Raw genomic sequence first — 20,196 nt, 5'->3', positions numbered from 1 at the left:
ATCACTAAAAATAGCTCCAGTGTATGTAGTATAAAGGATTTGCTGAAGGGGAAAATGCTGGAAAAACAGTGGAGAACTGAGTGCCAGCTATACAGATCCAAGAAAATAGCAGTTATGATGCTTTCAGCAAGCACTAAATATATCCCTCATTATAACATTGTGTGGCTTTAGGTCTGTTTCTATGAAACAGCAACATATCTGTTTTCCTATGTCTTGAAGACAAAATTCCTTTAAAAGGCTTTTTACATCCTACTATTTATGACATTAGAATTTAATGCTGAAGTTCTGCTGTGAATCTGCTTTTTAAGGAAGCTATAGGTGGGCTATAAAAATATGCTTAGTTTCATTATATGCTGGTTTTAGAAGGAGTTCTTGGGAATTATTAAATGGGCATGCAATATGTATAGAAATCTGACATTCCTATGTCATAGAAATCTTTGCCAGTGGGCAGAGTATTTCTTAAGGATGGATTTTTGGTTTTATCTCCAAAATACTTGGAGAAGATTAATAACAAACTGTGACCAGGTATGTGATATGTCACCAGATCTTACATAACTTATTTACATTTCCAAAAATAAAAGAGAGTATGTACTTGTTCTGCTGCCAGGCATATTCTAACACTTGGTGTGAGGGAAATGTTTATATGTGATTAAAAAAAGTAGGAATCATGTGAAGCACATATATGTGGTGCTGGCATGTGTACATGTACGTACACATGGGTCCATGTTTTTATGGTTCTGCAGAATTAGTCAGTCTAAACTTCCTGGTTATTGGAGAAAGCCTAAACTTTCTGATTACTGGAGAATGATGGATTATATATAAAGAAACTATGAACTTTGTATAGCCATGGTCAAATCTCTTCTATCCTTGAAGTATCTGAGAAGAAGGACTTATTTACTGAAGCCAGCACAAAGTGAGGTTCTCTAAGGATGCAGGTATCTCATTTTATTCAGTGGTGTGTATGGGAGATTTATAGTATAGATTTGTGTTTGTGTGTGTGCTGTAAACTGTTGAATATTCCATTGTGTGGACAAGTATCATAGAAGTGTTACATGATTCACATAGGGCATACACTGGTATGGGTAAATGCTGTGGAGTCTGTGCTATCTTTTTTTGCTAAATTGCCATTATTTCTCGGAATATGGTTATGTGACACTACGATGCTGTGCAGAGGTACACCAACTAGGTGTGAATGAGCTGTCTTGAGCTACTGGAAGCAGTGCAGTATACAGCAGTACAGGCTTCTTGGGCTGATTAGCCCTGCTGAGGAGTGGAGTAGGTGAGGTGTGCCATACAGCTCTAATGTGATTTTTGTCATCATATATTTTGATGCAGTTATTAAAATACATTCAGTTAATGATGACAGCAATATTACAGAATTGCAGTTGTATTTCAAGACATCTACTACCTGATTGATTCCTGTTGGATATAACTACTTTAGCACTAAAGACAGTTAGGAATGTCCTAGGTTAAAACACCATCTATTTCATTAGTCAGCCACTGTAATATTATTACTTTACCTTTGAGGAAATTTAAATTAAGTTGTGCTTACGTTATGCGTTGTCATTTTCATAATTACTTTGATAAATGCTTACTAAGGAGAAGAGTTGATCGAACTTATTTCTTGCTCAGCGAACATATTTCAGACTTCAGTGTGCTCCTGCCAAACACTGCTGAACAATATGTGACCTTTCTCAAATTATCAGCAAATACTTGTTTTTAAACCCCATAAAGCTGAAGTGTGAGTGATTTGTGAAATGCAGATCTGGAAGTTACCTGGGAGGAAATTAAGTAGATAAGATAGGCTTCTACTTGGTTTCCTACTATAATGGAGCCTAGTTAAGATAGGCATAAAATTTGTAAAACTGCAAGTGTAAGGAAATATTGTGCCAGTGCTCAGTCCTTTTATCTTGATTTTATTTGGGTTTTTTTAGTTTGTTGGGTTTTTTTTTTTGCGAGTCCTGAAGGGATGATTGGAAGAGAGCAAATGCAGCAAGAAATCTAACCACAGGCAAGGTGGCATTAATAGCAAGGATGCTCTAGATGAACTTGAACTGTCTTGAGAAATACAAATACATAGACAAAAAACCCTTCAGGGATAGCTCTTGAACAACCAAACATAGTCACTTCAGTACTCCAGTACTAGCAGTAGCAACAGCAATAGTAGATGGTGCTAGGCTGCTTAACACACAACAAAACCTCCTCACCTCATCTTTTTTGAAACAAGTGATAATGTTTTAGGTAGGAGGTTGGGGGTTGCCAGTGCTTGGTCTGTTCTAGTACTTCTGTCATTGTGTTTACAGCGGAGCTGGATCTCTGGTAGTAGTGGTGAAAAATTACTCTATATTCGATAGTTCTGGGGTTTACCAGATTCTATTGTGGGTTTTACTACTCTGCAGAAATAAAGTCTGGTTTTTAAAATGTCTATTCTATAGTATATACCCTAACACACACTATGGTTGTGTTTTATTCTCTTTATAGGTTTTGGTAAGTAACCAAAAAGAGTGCAGTTATAGAAGGCATTTCATTTAAACTGCGATCCTGTAAATAAAATGTAAAACCCTAGTGAACATAATACATAATTCCAGACACCAGAATGTCTGAGTTTCGGTGTGTTTCCATATTCAAATGTTCTGTAAAAAAAAAATCAAAATTACTTACATATATGAAAGTAATTCAGAGGCACGAGTAATCAGAAGCTTAAAGGGTTGTCGGTTAACACCACAGGTTCAGCTGTAGATGGAACGTTCTAAGGGAGAAGGTAAGGCTTGATCCTGTGTCTGTGTCATGCCTGTTTATCAGTGTTGAATGCACATACCCAGAGCTTGAAAAATACCCGTGATATGTTCAGTGAAGCTCATTGGCTCAGCTAACAGGGAGCAAGTTAGCTTTTGAGCTTTTCCTTAATAGTGGATGAAAACAGTATTTTCTGAGTATGGTGGTTCTTCTATTTTACATGTAGATATATATAGTGGGAAATCTGCATTTTTAAAAAGTAGCCCTGTCTGTCCTTGTTTATGCTTATTCAGCTGATACGGTTTTTTTCCTGCAGATTTAGGATGGAAGAGATTAAGCAGTGTGCACTAGGGCAATTGCTGTATGAAATAATTTCTGTACTTGGACCTTGTTAGGTTCCAGACCTTCACCTACTCGTACCTCCTGCCGTTCTCTGCATGTAGCAGGTACAGCAAACATACCTCTTTGCAGAGTGTCAGGTGTCTAGATGATCTCAATTGACTCATCATATTCTATTCTTCTTTATGAGTTTGCTGGTTATTACAGCGATTGCTCCTTCCATTGTTCTGCCTCACAGTCACTGGGAAGCTTGAGAATGTGATAGATTTTAAGTGTGTGTTTCTGGGTATGTTGGTTGGTTGCTTCATCATGGAATTAGGGATTTATAGATACGAGACATTCTTTTAGCCAGTCTGCAGGTTGATGGTCTTTAGCAGAGTACTCCTGTAAGCCTATAGCATGGTTCATTAAAACACTTAATGTAGTGTTATATAAGCAAATTTAGCAAATGTGATGTATAATCACAGTGATTTTTTTTAAGTGGTGTGTATCTTGTGTCATCTGAGAAGAAAACAGAATTTTTAGTCCAGTCATAAGGTATTTTTTTGACTCTGGTAATAGCCACGGTATTCTGCTTTGCACGACAAAGAGGCTGATGTTTCCAGAGTTCTGATAAACTGCTGCTGTAACAAAGATCACAAAGGGGATGAAAAATAGCACTGTGTGATGTTTTTCCCGTTAACAGTGGACAGTTACAGTGATGGAGCACATGAACTTTGTCCACTCTCATTAGAGACCAAAGAGTTCATCATTGTTACTGGTTTCTCAGTACAGGTTGTAGTTCTTGATGTATCTAAATGCTCTCTCTTTTCATACCTCTTCAATACAATGAAACTGCTGAGTTTTGACTAATCATCTGGGCAGCAGGAAAACTGTCAGGAGAACCTTCCTACTGAGTGACTGGGGCATAAAACCTAATGAAGAGACAATGTGGATAACTGCCGAAGAATGAGGATAGAATTGTGTGTAGAAAACATATGGCAGGTACCCAGGTAATTATTCAGTATCTCCCTGGGACTCTGTGCAATAGAGTTGGTTTATATGGAAAAGCTTTCTGAACATCCCTAGATTTAGGAAGGGTTTGACTTCAAGTTTGGTATTCATGCTTATCATTCATCTCTAAGATCACATAACAGCAAAAGTGACTGTGATAGCCCTCTGTGGGCATGCTCAGTCTCTCTTTGACATTGATAGGTTGGAGCAATCTCTGCTTATTGTTCTGAGATGAGGAACGTGTTGATATTCTAGCATAAACCCATGTGGTATAGACCTGGACTTAGATATGATTTTGAATTTGTTATAACTTAGACATTTATCTAAAAACTGTGTAGTACATTGTGGTGGTTAGGGCCAAATATGACTGAATTTGTGTAGAAATTCTCAGTGAAACTCAGAACTTGTTGATCAGACAATTCAGCACATGTCTTCATAGCACTTCACTTGCTCTAGTAATGCTTTAGTCCTGGAAAATAATTTTCTTCCGTTTGTTTTTAGCCATTACTGGCTGAGGACTGTGTTATAAAGGAAGGTGACTTGTACATATTTTCATGAAGCTGGGGTCCGTTTTGATCTGATCACATTGATAGTTTTATCAAGATCTGAACTTTCTATTAATTGGCCTGATAATATTAATATGAGACATTTGTTCAGAAATCCTTTTTGAACACGTTTAAACATACAATCTGTTATTTGGACCACAGATATTCTAAATTAACATTATCATTTAAAACTTTGCAGTAAATTCAAAAAAGTGGTTTCAGGCTGTTCTGTTAGTTTTCTTTCTGGAAGAAAAGCATAATACAGGAGTAAATCTGCTTTTGTTTTCTTTAGGTGGATATTCTTCTGTCTTCTTTTTCTGTTACGTTTTCATTAGTGTTTGTGTTAAGCAGTGCTTCCAGACTCAGATAAAGGATAAAGCCTTATTGTGTGAGGTGCTACAAAGCCCACATGGTAATAATATGAAGTGTATTTGTATACACTCATAAGACATATATGCAGCAGGAAAGGAAAAGTTGTACAGCTGTTTTACATGTTTACATCTTGTTTCCAGAGAGTTTTCTTGTTAGTTATGTTGCGAACTTTCTTGTTAGCAAGCATAATTTGAATTTTTTCTTTTTAATTGAAGCCAAAAATGCGTTTGTTTTTTGAGGGCTCTGAATACTTGCATGTAGTCTTAAATCTCTACAGCAGCTGTTCAAATCCAGCCCACTCTGGAGAGAGACTTAAACTACTATAGTCCGATTGATGACTGTTGGGAGTAAAATTATCTTGTGTGGTATGCTTAGAGTCTTGTGATGCTTGCTCTACAGAAATCCTAATAACCACAGACAATAAGATGAAATAGACCTTTGTCAACATTAATAATGAGTATGAGCTACACCTCCCTGATACACATATGCACACATAATTAGCTCCTAAGCTGTCTCAGAAGAAAGTCTAGAGTTCGCATCCAGGCATTGGAATAAAGGATATTGCTGCTTCTAAAGCATTCTGCGGGATTGCATGTTTTGTAGAATATAAGTTTGCCGTGCTGCATGCATTCTGTCAGGACTTGAACTGATCTTGGACTGTAATTACAGTATCTCTCAGAAAACTAAATTCTTTTAAGTTCTCTTTTGTTTGAAGTTCTCTTTTGCTTGAAGTGATTAGGCCTTTTTAAAGTACCTTAGACTCTCAATGCATGTGTGAGAAACATCAAATTGGTAGATGTGTATTTCGGTACTTACTTGAAAATTGCTAAAAAGCTATTAGATGACAAAGCCAACTTTCTTCTGCCCTTCACAGTGTCTCTGACAAGGTATTTTCATGTTAGAAATGAGAACTTTACACTCCAAGGATAAAATCTGAAGTTAGCTAAAAATGTAGTAACACACAATTTTAGTTTATAGAAATCCTGACGTATGGATGAGGGGTTTTTAGACAATTTTGGAACAGCATCTCATGTTAGTCAAAGAGGAATGAGATACAAGAACAGTAAATATGCTGTTCATGTAAACAGCAGGGCTGTCTGTATGTTGCACAAGTGAAAGAAAGAAGAATGTAGCTTGATGGGGAAGTTAGGATGCAAGAAAAACAAGTATTTTTAACTGAAATATAATATATTTTTAGTAGCTCTGTGTTGGTTTAATTGTTTTCTGCCTGAAAGAGGATGGAGTTAAACTAGTAGTGAATCACACTATGTAGAGGTTTTGTTTGCATCAGGAAGCATGAGGGATGTGATAATTTTCCCCGAATCTTGCAATTAATTTGCAGTATGGACAAAACATAGGCTTTCCGTACCATTGTTGCCGAGCTACATTTTCCCTTTTTTTGTGCTCTGATAGGAAACTCAGTACAGAGTGTCTAAAAGCTTCTCTTTCCTTTCCTGTCTTTTCTGCCTACTCTTTTGTTGCATTTATTATCTATGAAGTGTGGAATGGGATAAAATGGGGGTGTGCCCTATTCAGTTAGTCTCTTGGGTACCCACATAGTTTTAATTTCATCACAAAGAGTAGAACTTGGCACAGTAGCTGTTTTGCAGAACCGACAGTGGAACTGGGACCAAAGAGCCAGCAGTATTTGCAGTTTCTGCCCAAATAATCCCATAAATGTTGCTTCACTGGAAGTAGTACATCTCTTCTTCACACTCATTATTTTACTGTGAATATATTGAGTTCATATTTACTGGAAAAGTACTACTATTGCAATAAAAATAACCAACATAATCCCTTTTGTCCTTTCCTTGTATAGAGTATCATATCTGGGAAGAAAGTACTCAAGATAGGACTTTAGGATTTAGGGAAAATAGAATATTTCTGGCAAGCAATCCATTCACTACTGACATTCCTTTTATGATGTGCATTGTGCCAGCACTATTTTTAGTCAAATTTACAAGTTCCCGAATTCAGCACTTTTCAAAAGTTAGAACATAACAACTGGTATTTTTAGCAGTCATTACCTGAGAATGTCTGTGTGCTTACCTAAGGAGAATGAAAAGTTATATCCTGCTGTGCCTGCACAAGTGTTCAAAGCAGGGGTGGCTCATAAGGGGAAATGTTACAAAGCTATTGCAAAAGTGAGGAGTTCACACTCAAGACTCAGCCATAGTTTGGTCCTTACCTGCCTTTTACTCCAGGGAGGAAGTAATATTTGCCAGTGCACTGTCTGGTGGCAATTGAAATATCCTTTGAATGGAGATACATATGGTTATTCGTAATACTATTACTCATGAAAATAATTTATGTATAAAACTATTTCAGGTTAACCAACTGTATTTTGCTGTTAATCTCATCTCTTAAATATTTATTCAATAGTTAAAGTGGCAAACAGAGTATCACCCTGTAATAGATGACCTCTTGCTTTACAATTCAGCTTCTTCCAGTACTGTTCCAGAGGATATGTAAACATATGTCCTTACAGTATTAGAATATCACAAGTAACAGCAGAATAAGCCTGAAGATGCAGCAAAAATGTACATGAGTAACTGTTGCCTGGAATGTACTCCTGAGAGCAGTGTACTTCTCAGCTGCTTTGGGTAATGTAATTTATGCATCCGTTCCTCAGAGCTGTGTTGAAGATATTGGCAAAATTTGACTTGCTAATGCACTATATTTGTTCTAACTTGGTATGCAACAAAGTAAATATTTACGTTTTAATAAAAATAAAGAAACAGGGGTTAAATCAAATGTCAGTGTTGTATTTGGCAGAATGTTCATTGTGTATTTAAGTCAGGAACAAACCCTATAAAACCACTATGCAGTTACAAAAAGCCATATAATACCTAAAAATAGAGTACAATGATTTTGCATCATACCTGTTAAATGGATGAAAATTGTTTCTGCTGAGAGTTAAATGTCCTACCTTGCATTTAGGTGCTGATGTTTTCAAAAAAGCTGTTAGAATAGCAGGGCAGGGGTTGTCTTTACTGTGTCTGCACTACACCAAATCTGATTCCTCAGACTAACAGTCTTTACATGCCAGATATGGAAACAGCACTTCAGTGAACACTTAGTTTTCAGCATTTATGAAGCTGTCAATCTTACGCAGACCCTCAGGAAAAGGCCTGAGGGCCCTTCCTGTGTTGTGCAGATGGCTGAACTTCTTTTTATGATTACTGAGATTTCTGCATTCATAGACCTGCCTGTGAAATGAGGGGCTGGATTCCTACATCCTAATGAACTGCTGTAGTACTAATTGTCATTCTCACCAGTTTTGGATGAGCAGACAAAGACAGCGTGAGCTCTTGGAATAACCCAGCTGCAGGGCGTCCTGGCTGGTTGTGTTTGAAACACGCTAGTTGGGGTAGGATAAGAAAGCATTTGTTACCCTGTTTCCTGTCAGTGCTGTGAAAATTAGAGAAGTTCTCAGTCCAGAGTTGCTAACCCAAGTTCTGTTACTGGTTCTGAATTAACATTAAAAAAAAAAAAAAAGGTTGTGAAACTCTCTCCTGGTCCCTGCTGAGTGGAAAAGAACAGTTTGCAGAAGAGGAACACCTGTGAGATCAGAGCACATCTGTCTTAATGACGTGCCTTCCAAGGACAAGGCACCTTCCGAATTGTGCTGGTGCCCTACAGGTCTTATAATGGAGAAGCCTTTTTTAAGTTTCATAACCTCTTTACCTGTTGGCTCTTACCACCTCCAGTAGGCTCTGCAGTACAGAAATATTTATAGATACTCTTGATGAGTGTCCTATAAAGACCTGATCTTCCTCTGACTCTTGTTGAAGTTACTACTTGTCTTATGACAAAGCTTAAATATTCTAGCCATAAACTGGCTCCAGTGGAATCTATAGATTCTGAATATATTTATCCCCATGTTGCGGAAGACAAAAATGAGACAATGAGAAATGGAACAATAGGCCTAAATATAGTTGTGTTTAGTAGCTGAGATAGCAAAAGCACCCAGAAATACTGTATTTTAATATTAGATCTGGTTCTGTGTTACAGGTGGATATGGGGTGCTTTGTGGGAATAATAATTAGGTTCTCTGTTTTATTTCATTGTCTGGTATCTGTGCTGTGAAGTGACTTATGTTCACATCCATTTAATACTGTTTAAAGAAATTCTAGTGGTGTATTAGAATAATGAAATTACCTTTACAAAGCATTGGCTTTGTGCTGCTTTGCTTTGTTGTTGTCCAGGTTGGAAAACATATATATTATATCCTTTCTTTTATTTTTTGCTATGGATTTGGTCTGTAACATTGAGTCTTGCATACATCTGACGAAGAGTCTTGTCATTACTCTTCCCTAGATAAAATGTAGAGCTGTTTATGTGAACTTTGAGTGGTCCAGCTGTGGGTTTTTCTTTTGATGATCTGGAATCCATTTCCAGACATTTACTTTCAGCTAGTTGCATACATATACATAGCAAACTGCTAAATACTTATAAAGGTTTGAATAACATGGTTTTGGATTACTTAAAATGCTTTGGGTAGAGGTTTGTGTTATAACAATTTCATCTACACAACTGAATTTCTGAGTGATTGCTATAAGTGACTAGAGAACAGACCATGCAGAGACATGAGCAAGTGTGGATTTTGACAGGAGAATTTAAAGAAACTGAACTTGAAAATTTGGACTGAAAACCTTAATGTATTTACTGTGACAGCTTTGTATTGGGCTCTAGGGCAGCCTCTGAGAAGTTTTGGAAGTCAAGTAATTCAAATAATTTAAAGTAGATTAGAAAGATACACAAGAAACGTAAGTGGGAAGCGTTCCTGTATTTCAACAGTAAATTTAATGTCTTTCATGTGTTTGGGCAATGCAGCAGTATGTTTAAAACTGTTGCAAATGTTAAGATGTATGGTCTATTTAAATTGCACACCTACTTCTTTAGCTTGTGCAACACCAGGAGCAAACAGATGTGAGTTGTTTCAGTGTAGGTATATTATACATGTATGCACACTCTGGGGTAATGCACATGCTATTGCTATTTTTCTGTGTATTTTTGCTTTCTTTCACTTTTTTGGACTACTCCTCTGACTTTTGTGGTCTATATTGTTCAATTAGGAGAATTTCAGAGTCATTAAATGTCTCCCTTTGGTCTCACAATATCTTTAATTCAGCAGCTGATACTCCCTAGTGACCTAAGTTAGCTCTGGCAGGCTCTATTAGGATGGTCTTTAAAGTGTAGTTAAAGTAACCATTGAGTTTTGAAAACGTTGAGGTCATTTCCATCCTCTCTTTCCCTTCTGCCAATGAGGACCAATTCTACATGTCAGCTTTAGCGAGGGATATGGTGGAAAAGCAGCAAAGTGAGAATCATAGTGACATGCCGCAGCCATCCGTTAATGGATGAAGATGCAGTAGCATTAACCAATGCAATAAAGCAGCATGCCCTTAGGTCAGGACTAACTTTGGGCCCTGGACTGAATCCATGCATGCGTGGTGTTTTCAGTTTCTTGTTGCTTTTAGGTGGATGGAAAAGGGCTCATGTGTTTGCAAGGTGACTTGGTTTTGACTTGGGTATCACCTGAGCTCTTAGTGAAGGGGAATCAACCTCTATTTCTCTACAGCTTTTCTTCCTGCCATCTGTGGGAGGAGAAGGCAGGCATTGAGATGGGAAGTTGTCTCAGCCTCTAACAGCGTAATGAAAACTCTCAGAAACCCTGGCAAGGGTAGAGTGTCTAATGGCTGGCAATTTCTGGGTATGATGCTGAATCTGTGGTTACAGTATGGAGGCTGACATGCAGAGATAGAGAATGATGGAGACTCAGAGTCTTTTGGGGGAAAATCAGCAATTCTGTGAGAATTACTGTGTTGCACTCGAGTAGCACACTAAGCAAATTGCTAGAGATCTTGACTTTGCAGTGGCTTAACAGTAACTGGGAAAACCATTTGATTCACTTGTAGATCAGTTTTCTAAGCATGAGAATTTAATAGCACTGGTGAAGGGAGATTACTATTCCTGCTATAATATCTTCCCAGTTTTGGTTTCTGTGAGTTATGTGCCCTTTTCATTGGCCAAAGTGTAAGAGTCAGTCCATGTAAAAATGATACAGATGTTCTATAAAAGCAAAATTATATTTGAGAAGGATGTATCCATCTGTAATAAACAGAATAAGGAGGAAAAGTACTGTCAGAAAAAGATGGAATTACCTTTTCTATAAGACCAACACAATATATTTAGGAAATAGGAAGCTGAATAAAATGATTTAGGACTGAGCTTCCCAAGAGATGGCCGCCTGCAGTTGCAATCTACAGAGGTCTTTGTATTCCTATAAATGTAAAGAAACTGCTGACAGGTGCTTATCTTCAGTGCTTCTTTTTCCATGCTGTACTTCAGCCGAACCTTGATGCCTATGCACAGCAAAGCTTACTTTATTTTCTTTGGAATTAGGGAGGAAGAATCTGTCTACACAGGCATGTGTGTGTGTACTGCTTTGTCTGAGGATGTCTTGAGTATTTAAAGGGAGATGGCAATGATACGAGCATGTTATCTGCCTAAGATTTTACATTTTAAATGCTATTGATGGATTATGAATAAGGATTTTGAATATTTACTGATATGGGTATTTATTTAACTGTACGTATCAAAGCAAAACTTAGAAATATATAGTAGTTTCTTTCCCTTGCTTATAGCAAGAGGTGCTTCTGATTAGCAGTCTTTTGGTCTAGAAGCTGACTTCCTTTTCAGGCTTTCCTGTATTTTTTCTGCAGGTAGATGTCAGCCAGCAGAGTTTCTGGTGATAAATTTGTAATGCCACTCATTAGCTTGGGACTCAAAGTGACCAAGTTGCAGCCCTTAAGAACTATGCTGCTTTTCCTCCAATGCCATGTTCTCTAACCATCTCAAGGCTTCATCTTGAACTGTGTCAGAAAGCAGAGGTTGTTATCTGAATCAGAGTGTTCCTGGTTCAGAATGAAAGTATACTGGTTATAGCTGAATATGTTTACCATCTGACATCTTTGTATGCTCTTCCAGGAGTGAATTAAAGACTTTAGTTGAATTCCTACTGCATAGCTATCTGTATCTCAGAAATCACTATTGCTGTTGACTACCTCAGTGGGAACAGCAAGGACTGACTGTTGCTTGTTTCTGAGCCAGCTTCCTTCTCTCCAGGAACCAAATCCTGTGTGTTAAAAGTTGATCAAGTTTCCATTGTTGAAAGGACATTGTGTTAAACTGCTAGATGAATCTTACAGCCAAGAACTGAGGCAGCATTATTTTTCAGTTATTTAGTTGTTTGGTTTAATTTTCTTTACAATCCTTGCTGTTAGTACTGTTCTACAGTTCACATTTTAAATTCTCTCTCCTCCTTTTAGATTTGGTTGCTTAGGTAAGTCACCTGAGTATAAACAGTAATTGGCTTTGAAGGCCAGGCTTCCTTTGCAACTTTGCACAAGTTCCCCTCAGAAATTGTGATCAGCACTTATCCTTTCTTTGTTTACATCCACAGGAAAATATCCCTCAAAGAAAAGGGTGACGAGACATAAGTGACTCATTTATTGTTCTGTCAAAGCATAGGTAGATTTAATTTATACCAGAAACTGTGGGAAGTGAGTCTGTTTCTGAGAGTCCATGGCTTCCTTTGTTCTTTGTTTCCTTTCTAGCTTCACAGCAGATCTTTTGGTTTGGTTTGGTTTTTAAGCTCTGCATAAATTTTCACCATGGGTTTCCTTCCCTGTTATTACCAGTCAGCCTACCGATCAGGCACCAGGCTTGTGTTCCTGCTAACTTTGTGGATTGTGTTGGAATCAGAAATCAAATATGTGATAATTAATGTAACACGCTTTTAAGTGTTGTGATGTTTAATGGGTAGATGTACATCGTGAAGATCTTTGTTGTCTGCAGTTTGTGATGAAGATGAATCATTCTTTGGGGAAAGGTTATAGTCATGTTGTAAATCACGTTCTAAAAATGAAAGAAAAAATTAAATCCAGCAGTGATAAATAACTACCATCTGGAATCTGAACTATGTAATTGTATTACGATTTGTCATCCACATAAGATAAGCTTTTGAGAATGTTTGAGTTGAAGGTGTAGACATAGAGATACCCAAATGTGTTAAATACTTCAAGTAGTAAAGTTAAATGAAAGTGAAAAAATATATTCTGTGTGAGGTGGACCCATAGTACCAAGAAGATGGAACTCATTGCAGCACAGCTGTATGGGAGTAGGTAGGCATTAGGGGTAGCCATACAGTAGGTTTTACATTGTTTTAAAAAATAGGGCTCACTTTAGTTACTTGCCAGATGAAAATGAAGGCACGTCCAAGAAGCCACTCAGATGCTTTTTGTAAAAAAAGCATCTTTAATTTTAATTTAATTTAATTTAATTTAATTTAATTTAATAATTTAACTTTGATTGATGTGGCTTCAAGATGCAGCAAGGGATGCAGATGAACTGTGTATGGGATTGTCCAGCTTTGAGAAATATATACTGCTGGAAGAAAAGAAATAGAGGTTTTTGAGAAAAGGCATTGGAATAAAACAAGAGAAGAAAGACAGCTAAGAAATAGGAAAGCAGTGGGGGGGGGAAAAAAAAAGGCAAAATGCCTTTAGAAATAACTACTCTGAATCAACAGCACATAAATTTCTGCTTCTGCCAACTGCCTACTCACTTTCTCTTTTAATAGAATCATCCTGGGTCTGAAACAAGTACTGTGGGGAGCCATGGATTTACTAAGGAAGTGAGATTCCTGTTTTAGTAGGTTTTAGCTTGCAATGCTGACTTAGTAATGGGTTTTATCTCTTTAGGGTGTATATAACATATTAAAGTGATAGAAGCAGCCTTTCATTTTTCTAAGGATGCTGCTCCAGTGTAGAAGTGAAGCTTCAGTAATGACTTTATTATTTCCTTTCAGAATATTTCAGTAATGAAACTTAGTTCCGTAAGAAGTCTTTTACAGACATTGCTTTATTCTCACAATGCCTCTGTAAGTGGTAGCAGCCCGTGGAGTACAGTCATGTTTAGAACCTGGTACTGCATCTTGTGCTTATTGCTCATAGCAAAGCTGTCTGTCAACTGAGGCATGTCTAGGGACAGACAGGCGACTTGCAGAGATGGTTTGTTTTCTGGAAAACTGCTTAATTGATTAAAAGAGGTGTTTTACTAACAGCTGTTATTTCTGTTACTTTCTTTTTAGCTGGTGTTGCCGGAGTACTCTATCCATAGTCTTTTCTGCATAATGTTTTTGTGCGCTCAGGAGTGGCTTACACTGGGGTTAAATGTTCCTTTGCTTTTTTATCACTTCTGGAGGTAAGCCCATCTTTTATATGCTGTCTTCTTGTTAGCCTTATTTGCCAGCTCATCACACATGCAGGTTGTATGAACTATGACATGCAGTGATAGGAGTATGGCTGAATATCTTTTACCTAGAAATTTTTGCCTATGAGCAGCTGAAATGTTCACATAGAAAAAGTAAATATTTTTCATGAATGCTTACTATGGGTACAGAAAACACATAACAATATAAATGTGGGGTTTAGTTACTAACTTAGGTGAATATTGCAAAGTGTGTCAGAATGCACTTGCCACAGCTGAATGAAAACTTGGAAATTAAATAGGCTGGAATCTAAAACTGAAACTTGGTGAGGCTCTAAGTACTTCGCAGATAGGAAGTATTTACTTCTGAACTGAAGTACCGAGCACAGAAAGCAGTTCATATCTGAAAGATCTTGGATCTATTCATTCATCTCTAGCAAGGAAACCTTTCAATTGAAGTTGTGAAATAGAGACTGGCAGATTGACAGAATTTTGCTTCTCATCTTCTTTGGCAGCTTTATGCTTTCTTTTGGTTTTTTTTTTCAGTATAAAATAAGTTGTTTCTTTCTGTACAGTAAAAAGTATCTGTTCTGCAAGGAAATCTCTTCCACACTGTTGCACTAGGGATTGCCGTAGTTGAAGAGCTGTTGTCTTCACCCTGCCCACATGAAAAAGTGGGGAGTGTTTCCACTCTGGATCTCTGCTATGTGTTTATATTCACTGAAGAGCTTTCAGAGTTGATCACGTAACACCTGCTATTGAGCAGCTTTGATGTTTTCTGGACCGGCATTGCAGCTGCTGCTGCATCTTCCTCTGCATTCTAGTGGAGGATCTGCCTTCTGTTGCCTCTGCAGATAACCAAAAGATACTAGTTTTTGTGGTTGTCAGTTTGGAGACTTCACTAGTTTTTCATTTCTGCAGTGTTTGTAGAAGCACGGATTACTTTTGTCTGTCAAGTTCTCTTTGTGTTACAAAGATACATATTGAAGCAAATATCTCCACTTGCAAAGTAGCTTGAAGAGTTCCGTAAAGAAGGCAAAACCATTATCTCAACCAGGAACTAAATAGTAGTAGCTTTTTTACACTGTTTTCTGCAAAATCTTAGCACAAAGCCATATGATAAAGTATATTATTCGGAAGTTAAAGTGCCAGTACTGTTCTCAGAAAGCTAAATTAAGTGGAGCTAGAAGTACTTTTCTCTGTATTGCTTCGGTGCAATAAAAATAATCATATTTTATGGTGCTGTTTTATTAAGGATTAACAACTAAAGTGTGACAATAATACTGGTTTAGAAAGCTTTTAAAAACAAATTAAATTGTATTTTACCTTCAAGGTGAGAACGGTCAGGTTCTATATAATGTATCAACCTTCGGAGGGAACTTGCGCTTGTCTTTTTTTTCCATGATTCTCCATATGCTTTGCTGTAATAGTTTGTCTATATAATATTCCAGGTTTGGGTTCATTGTGTAATCTTCTGAAAAAAAAAAACAAACACATGGGAAGATACTGTATAATATCTTGATCTCAGTTAAGATAATAAAGCAAGGTTCCAGTGTTGGTCTCTGTAAAAGAATTTGTAATGTTACTAAAGATTGTAAGTGGATATGATTAATATTGGGAGGAAGACAAAGTTATTATGAGAACATTTACTTTCAAAATTTGATGCTAGTCACTTGTTTGGGGGTTTTAGATCTTTCTATCTATGTGTTTGTCTTTACCTGTAAGCAATCCCAGTAATCTTCAGTATTTATTATTTCAAAGCAATAGCAGTAACAATATTACGTCTGACTTAATGCTGATCTTAAAGCAATTCAGTAACTTTGAGGGCTTCTTTTTTGGTTCATTTTTGCTTTTTACTGCAAAGTAGCAGAGACAAAAGCTCCTTTGCCAAAAAAGTTCTTCTGTGAGGATTTTCTCAAACATCCAGTCATTGCTGAGAATAATTAGAAATAATTCCTATTAAGAAGAAAAACATTTTCCAATGAAAATTATTTGGATAATAAATTTTTAAGTAGCCCTACATGTGGAAAACATTAGTCAGCCAGCTCTTGCATTACTCCATATTGACTTGTTTCCTTTTCAGACTTGAAGGAACTTACCTATCAGTTGGTTGAGATGCTCACCTTTCATCATGTCTGAAATCAGTTGTATAGGTGCAGTTAAAGCCCCGTAATCCTCTTTCCATGCTGTGATCACAAGCTGCCACATATTATCACTCACAGCATGTAAGTTATTAGTGAGTAAGCCAGAAATAACTGTATAGGAAGGGGGAATGTTTCAATCTAAAGAATTAATAGAATACAGAAAGTCCAGATTCATGAATTGGTTGGTTCTGTAAGAATGGTCTACTTAGACTAGTGTCCTGATTTTAACAACATCTGGGGATAGAGGCTTGAAGAAGAGGAGAATTCCTCCTATATCATGGAAGATGATTGTCATTTGGGATGGTGATAAGGAGGGTGTATATTTGCATGCATTTAATACAGAATATTATAGTAGTTTCAGATGTCTTCTGTTCTTTCAGGTATTTTCGTTGCCCAGCAGATAGTTCAGAGCTAGCATATGATCCACCTGCAGTCATGAATGCAGATACCTTGAGTTACTGTCAAAAAGAGGCCTGGTGTAAGCTAGCTTTCTATCTCCTTTCCTTCTTCTACTATCTGTACTGGTAAGTCTGGTCATTTCACTAAAGAAATAGTAGCTGCTTTTCATTTGACATGTGAAATTGTGTTTAAGAATGACTGGAGCCAATTGCCCTGTTTCCTTAATCTTACAAAACTTGCTTCTGATCTGGATTCAGGGAAACATGCCCACTTACACATGTGCTTATATCTGCTGACATCTCAGTACAGAATACTAAATGTTTATCTAAGGCCTGAGCCAGGCCCCAGGGCCAACCCAAGGGAAAAATTTTTGCTCCTCTGCATAGCCTTTTAGGATGGGTGAAATGGCAAATGTTATGACAATGGCATTAAATCAAATAAAAATGATAGTGTTCTTATGATTCAGGAGAATCCTAAGAAAAATACTATGTCTGCTGATGTAGTGATGCTCAATATAATAGGTTAATACATAGGTAGATGGTGGGTAGGAAAGTGGGGTGCACCATGACTGTAGTCATTCCTGCAGGCTCCCTTTCGTGATAGGGTAAGCATGTGTCTTGTCCAAATTCCTCATTTAAGTACATTCTTGAAGATACACAGTCCAGTTGGGTGTTGTCTCCCTGACCCTTTCTGCTGTCAGATGTCCTTAGTGCACAGTCACAAATGCTCAGTGCAAGAATATGTGAGGATCATATTTAAGGTAAGTCCTTTTCAGAATCCCTGTGCTTTTAGCCTCCCCTCTAATTACACCGTGGAAATATTCGAAACAGAAGTTAACGTTGAATGGAGGTGGTGTTTTTACGATGCCTTTGTTCTGCTCCTTCTTCCATAATGCATTTGCACAGGCTGCCTCTTCAAGCCAGTCTTGCATGCAGCAATCCCTCTGTAAGGCACATTTGTATGCTAGTGGAAGAAGATAAATGTTATTTTTCCTTTGATTATTGGCCCGGTATCTGTTCTGGTTTTTTTAAGTACTATTGAGAACAAAGTTTTCTGTCCACATGTGCATGTATAAGTGCCTGTCTGCATACATGAGAGAAAGAAAGCAGAAGGACCCAGACTCACGGAAGTTAGTATGCTTAACTCACATTAAGATGGATGGGGCATGAAAATCTGAGGACTTTAGCATCCAGTAGCTTTGAGGGTTTAGGCTGAGCACCTTTGCCTTAGTCCTCTTCACAGGGCTAAGAGTGGAAAGTGTGGCAGTTATGCTGGACAAACTCTGTTGATAGTGCTTGCAAGGAGGCAAGGCACAGCTGAAGAGAGAAGCATTTTTAACCCCACATTTTTGTGTTGGCTAAAAGACTCTGCAAAGTCAGCTATGCATTGTGGTCTGGCATTTCTGCTGGGATTCTACTGTTGTGTAGCTTCCTCTGAGTGCTGCTTCTTTAATTCTAAAATGTGACCATAGTCCAAAATCCACTGCCTGGTGCTAAATAAAATAGTATTAATTATATTCAATTCTGCTGTGCTTTCCTGGGTATTGTCAGAATTAGAATTGCAGTAAAATGGAGCCATGGCAATGTACTGTGGTGTCTTTGCTTTTCAGAGTTGCATTTGATATATATGGATTTACTCCAGCTGGGTATGCGTTTTATGTTTTTTCTACTGCATGGATTTTTTTTCCAGAGGAAACAAAATAATGCAGTTTTGTGGAAAAGCTTGCATTCCCTGCCGTGAGTTGATGGTTGAAGTTTTAAAGATCAAACGTTGGAAAGCAAAATGGGTTTGTTTCTTCACTGTTCAAATTCAGACATCAGACTCTGTTTTAATAAGCTCAAACACAGCTTGTAGTTCAGTAGGATGTCGATAATGAATTTGTTATTTCTTGAGTGCTTTTTGATACCCATCTTGAATACACCACAATTAAGATGCTTTAGAGAGCTAGAATGCAAAGGAAAGCACAGGCCATTACAGTCAGACCTGAGAAACAGCCAGTAAAGGGTGAGAAAAATCAAAGTGCTCTGTATGCTTCAAAAGGATACTTTCATATTGTGTCTTTCTTTTATTTTCAGCATGATCTACACTTTGGTGAGCTCTTAACTACAAGATCATCATTAAAGACTGAAAACAACAAAGGCTTGGAGGTGCAAGAATGAGTGAGCCAAGTGATGCATGATTAAAAACAAACAAAAAAAAGCAAAGAGAGGAAAACATTGAACCCAGGAAGTACATAGAATACATGAAAGACAGAACCAGCAAGAAGAAGCAGAGTACCATGGGAGAATGGCTGAGTTAACTGTGTTTTATCTCCTGTTTCTCAATGTGTTGCAGTAAATGACTTTCAAAACAAGCAAAACAAAACCTGCAACAAGTTGGGCTAAGTTACACAGCTATTCACCTCTCCAGGAATAATGCTGCTTGGTTTAGTGGCTTCATTATAAGCTATAGTTCCTACTGTCTTCCAGGGAACAAGGATTTTTTTTTTTTTCTCAATGACTGCTGTGGACTGAAGAAGCAGAGGGCAAGATCATCCTTCACAGAAGGAACAGCTGTACAGCACATTGAGAAAATGAGCACAGACTTGAGTGTAGATAAGATGTGACTGTTCTGTAGGGATGTGCACATGATGCTAATCAAACAGGGATGTCACATCATGTGGAATTGCTTCAGTGTTGGGGTTTTTTTCCACCCATATCAACAATAACAAAAAAATTTGCAGTTGCAGTGTTCTGCTTTCTAATGATATTCTGCTCTTCTGGTATGTTCCTGTACTTCATTTGTGATGCACTAATAGCATAGGGATATGTATAAGTATTTTGGGTTTCACCTAATCATGTCAAACACTTATCAGAATAGTGTTCCTCTGACTGGAGGGTTAAAAAAAAAACCAACAAGATAAAGGTAAAAGCTGCATACATCAAGGAAGATTGTAACATAGGTATTATATTCATCAAAATGCTGGATAACAAAATACTGGACCAGCTACTTATGGTCTGTAATTCTGTTTTGCAGCTTTATTTCTGCTGTCAAATTTGAGCTGAAACAAATATACAAAATGTTTGTCTTGTATGAGGTTTGTATTGAAAGATGTTCAGGGGTTTTATAATTTAAATGTTTTAAAATTTTATCATGTACTTGTCATTTAAATTCTTATATATGGGCAGTATATCCTTATATATATGTATATACAAATGCACATTACATAAATACTCAAAACCTATTTATATTTTAGGTAAATCTGTTTGATTGACAGGTCAAAGGCATCAAGTGTCCAGAATTCCTGCTAAATATACTTCAGTGCTGAACCTAATGGACCAGAGCTGGGTCCCTCAGAGTCGCTAAGGTATTTCAGTACAGCCACTGGTGCTCTGGGTAGTAGGCAAGCCTGT

General features: G+C 37.4%; 1 protein-coding gene across 2 annotated transcripts in view; it reads left to right on the top strand.

Moving 5' to 3' along the window:
• The window catches only part of CNIH3 (cornichon family AMPA receptor auxiliary protein 3), a gene marked incomplete at both ends in the record, with an annotated part of 42,573 nt that extends 23,666 nt beyond the window's left edge, over positions 1–18,907 (top strand). For both annotated transcript variants that reach the window (XM_080615624.1, XM_080615623.1), the window contains 3 exons: positions 14,143–14,255; positions 16,786–16,929; positions 18,880–18,907. In XM_080615624.1, coding sequence (XP_080471750.1) covers positions 14,143–14,255; positions 16,786–16,929; positions 18,880–18,907 — 285 coding nt within the window. The remainder of the gene's footprint in view (positions 1–14,142; positions 14,256–16,785; positions 16,930–18,879) is intronic.
• Positions 18,908–20,196: the final 1,289 nt, after the last annotated feature.

Source organism: Psittacula echo (assembly GCF_963264785.1).
Source record: "Psittacula echo genome assembly, chromosome: 4".
Taxonomy (NCBI): Eukaryota; Metazoa; Chordata; class Aves; order Psittaciformes; family Psittacidae; genus Psittacula; species Psittacula echo.
This window is presented reverse-complemented; position numbering and strand designations above follow the sequence as displayed.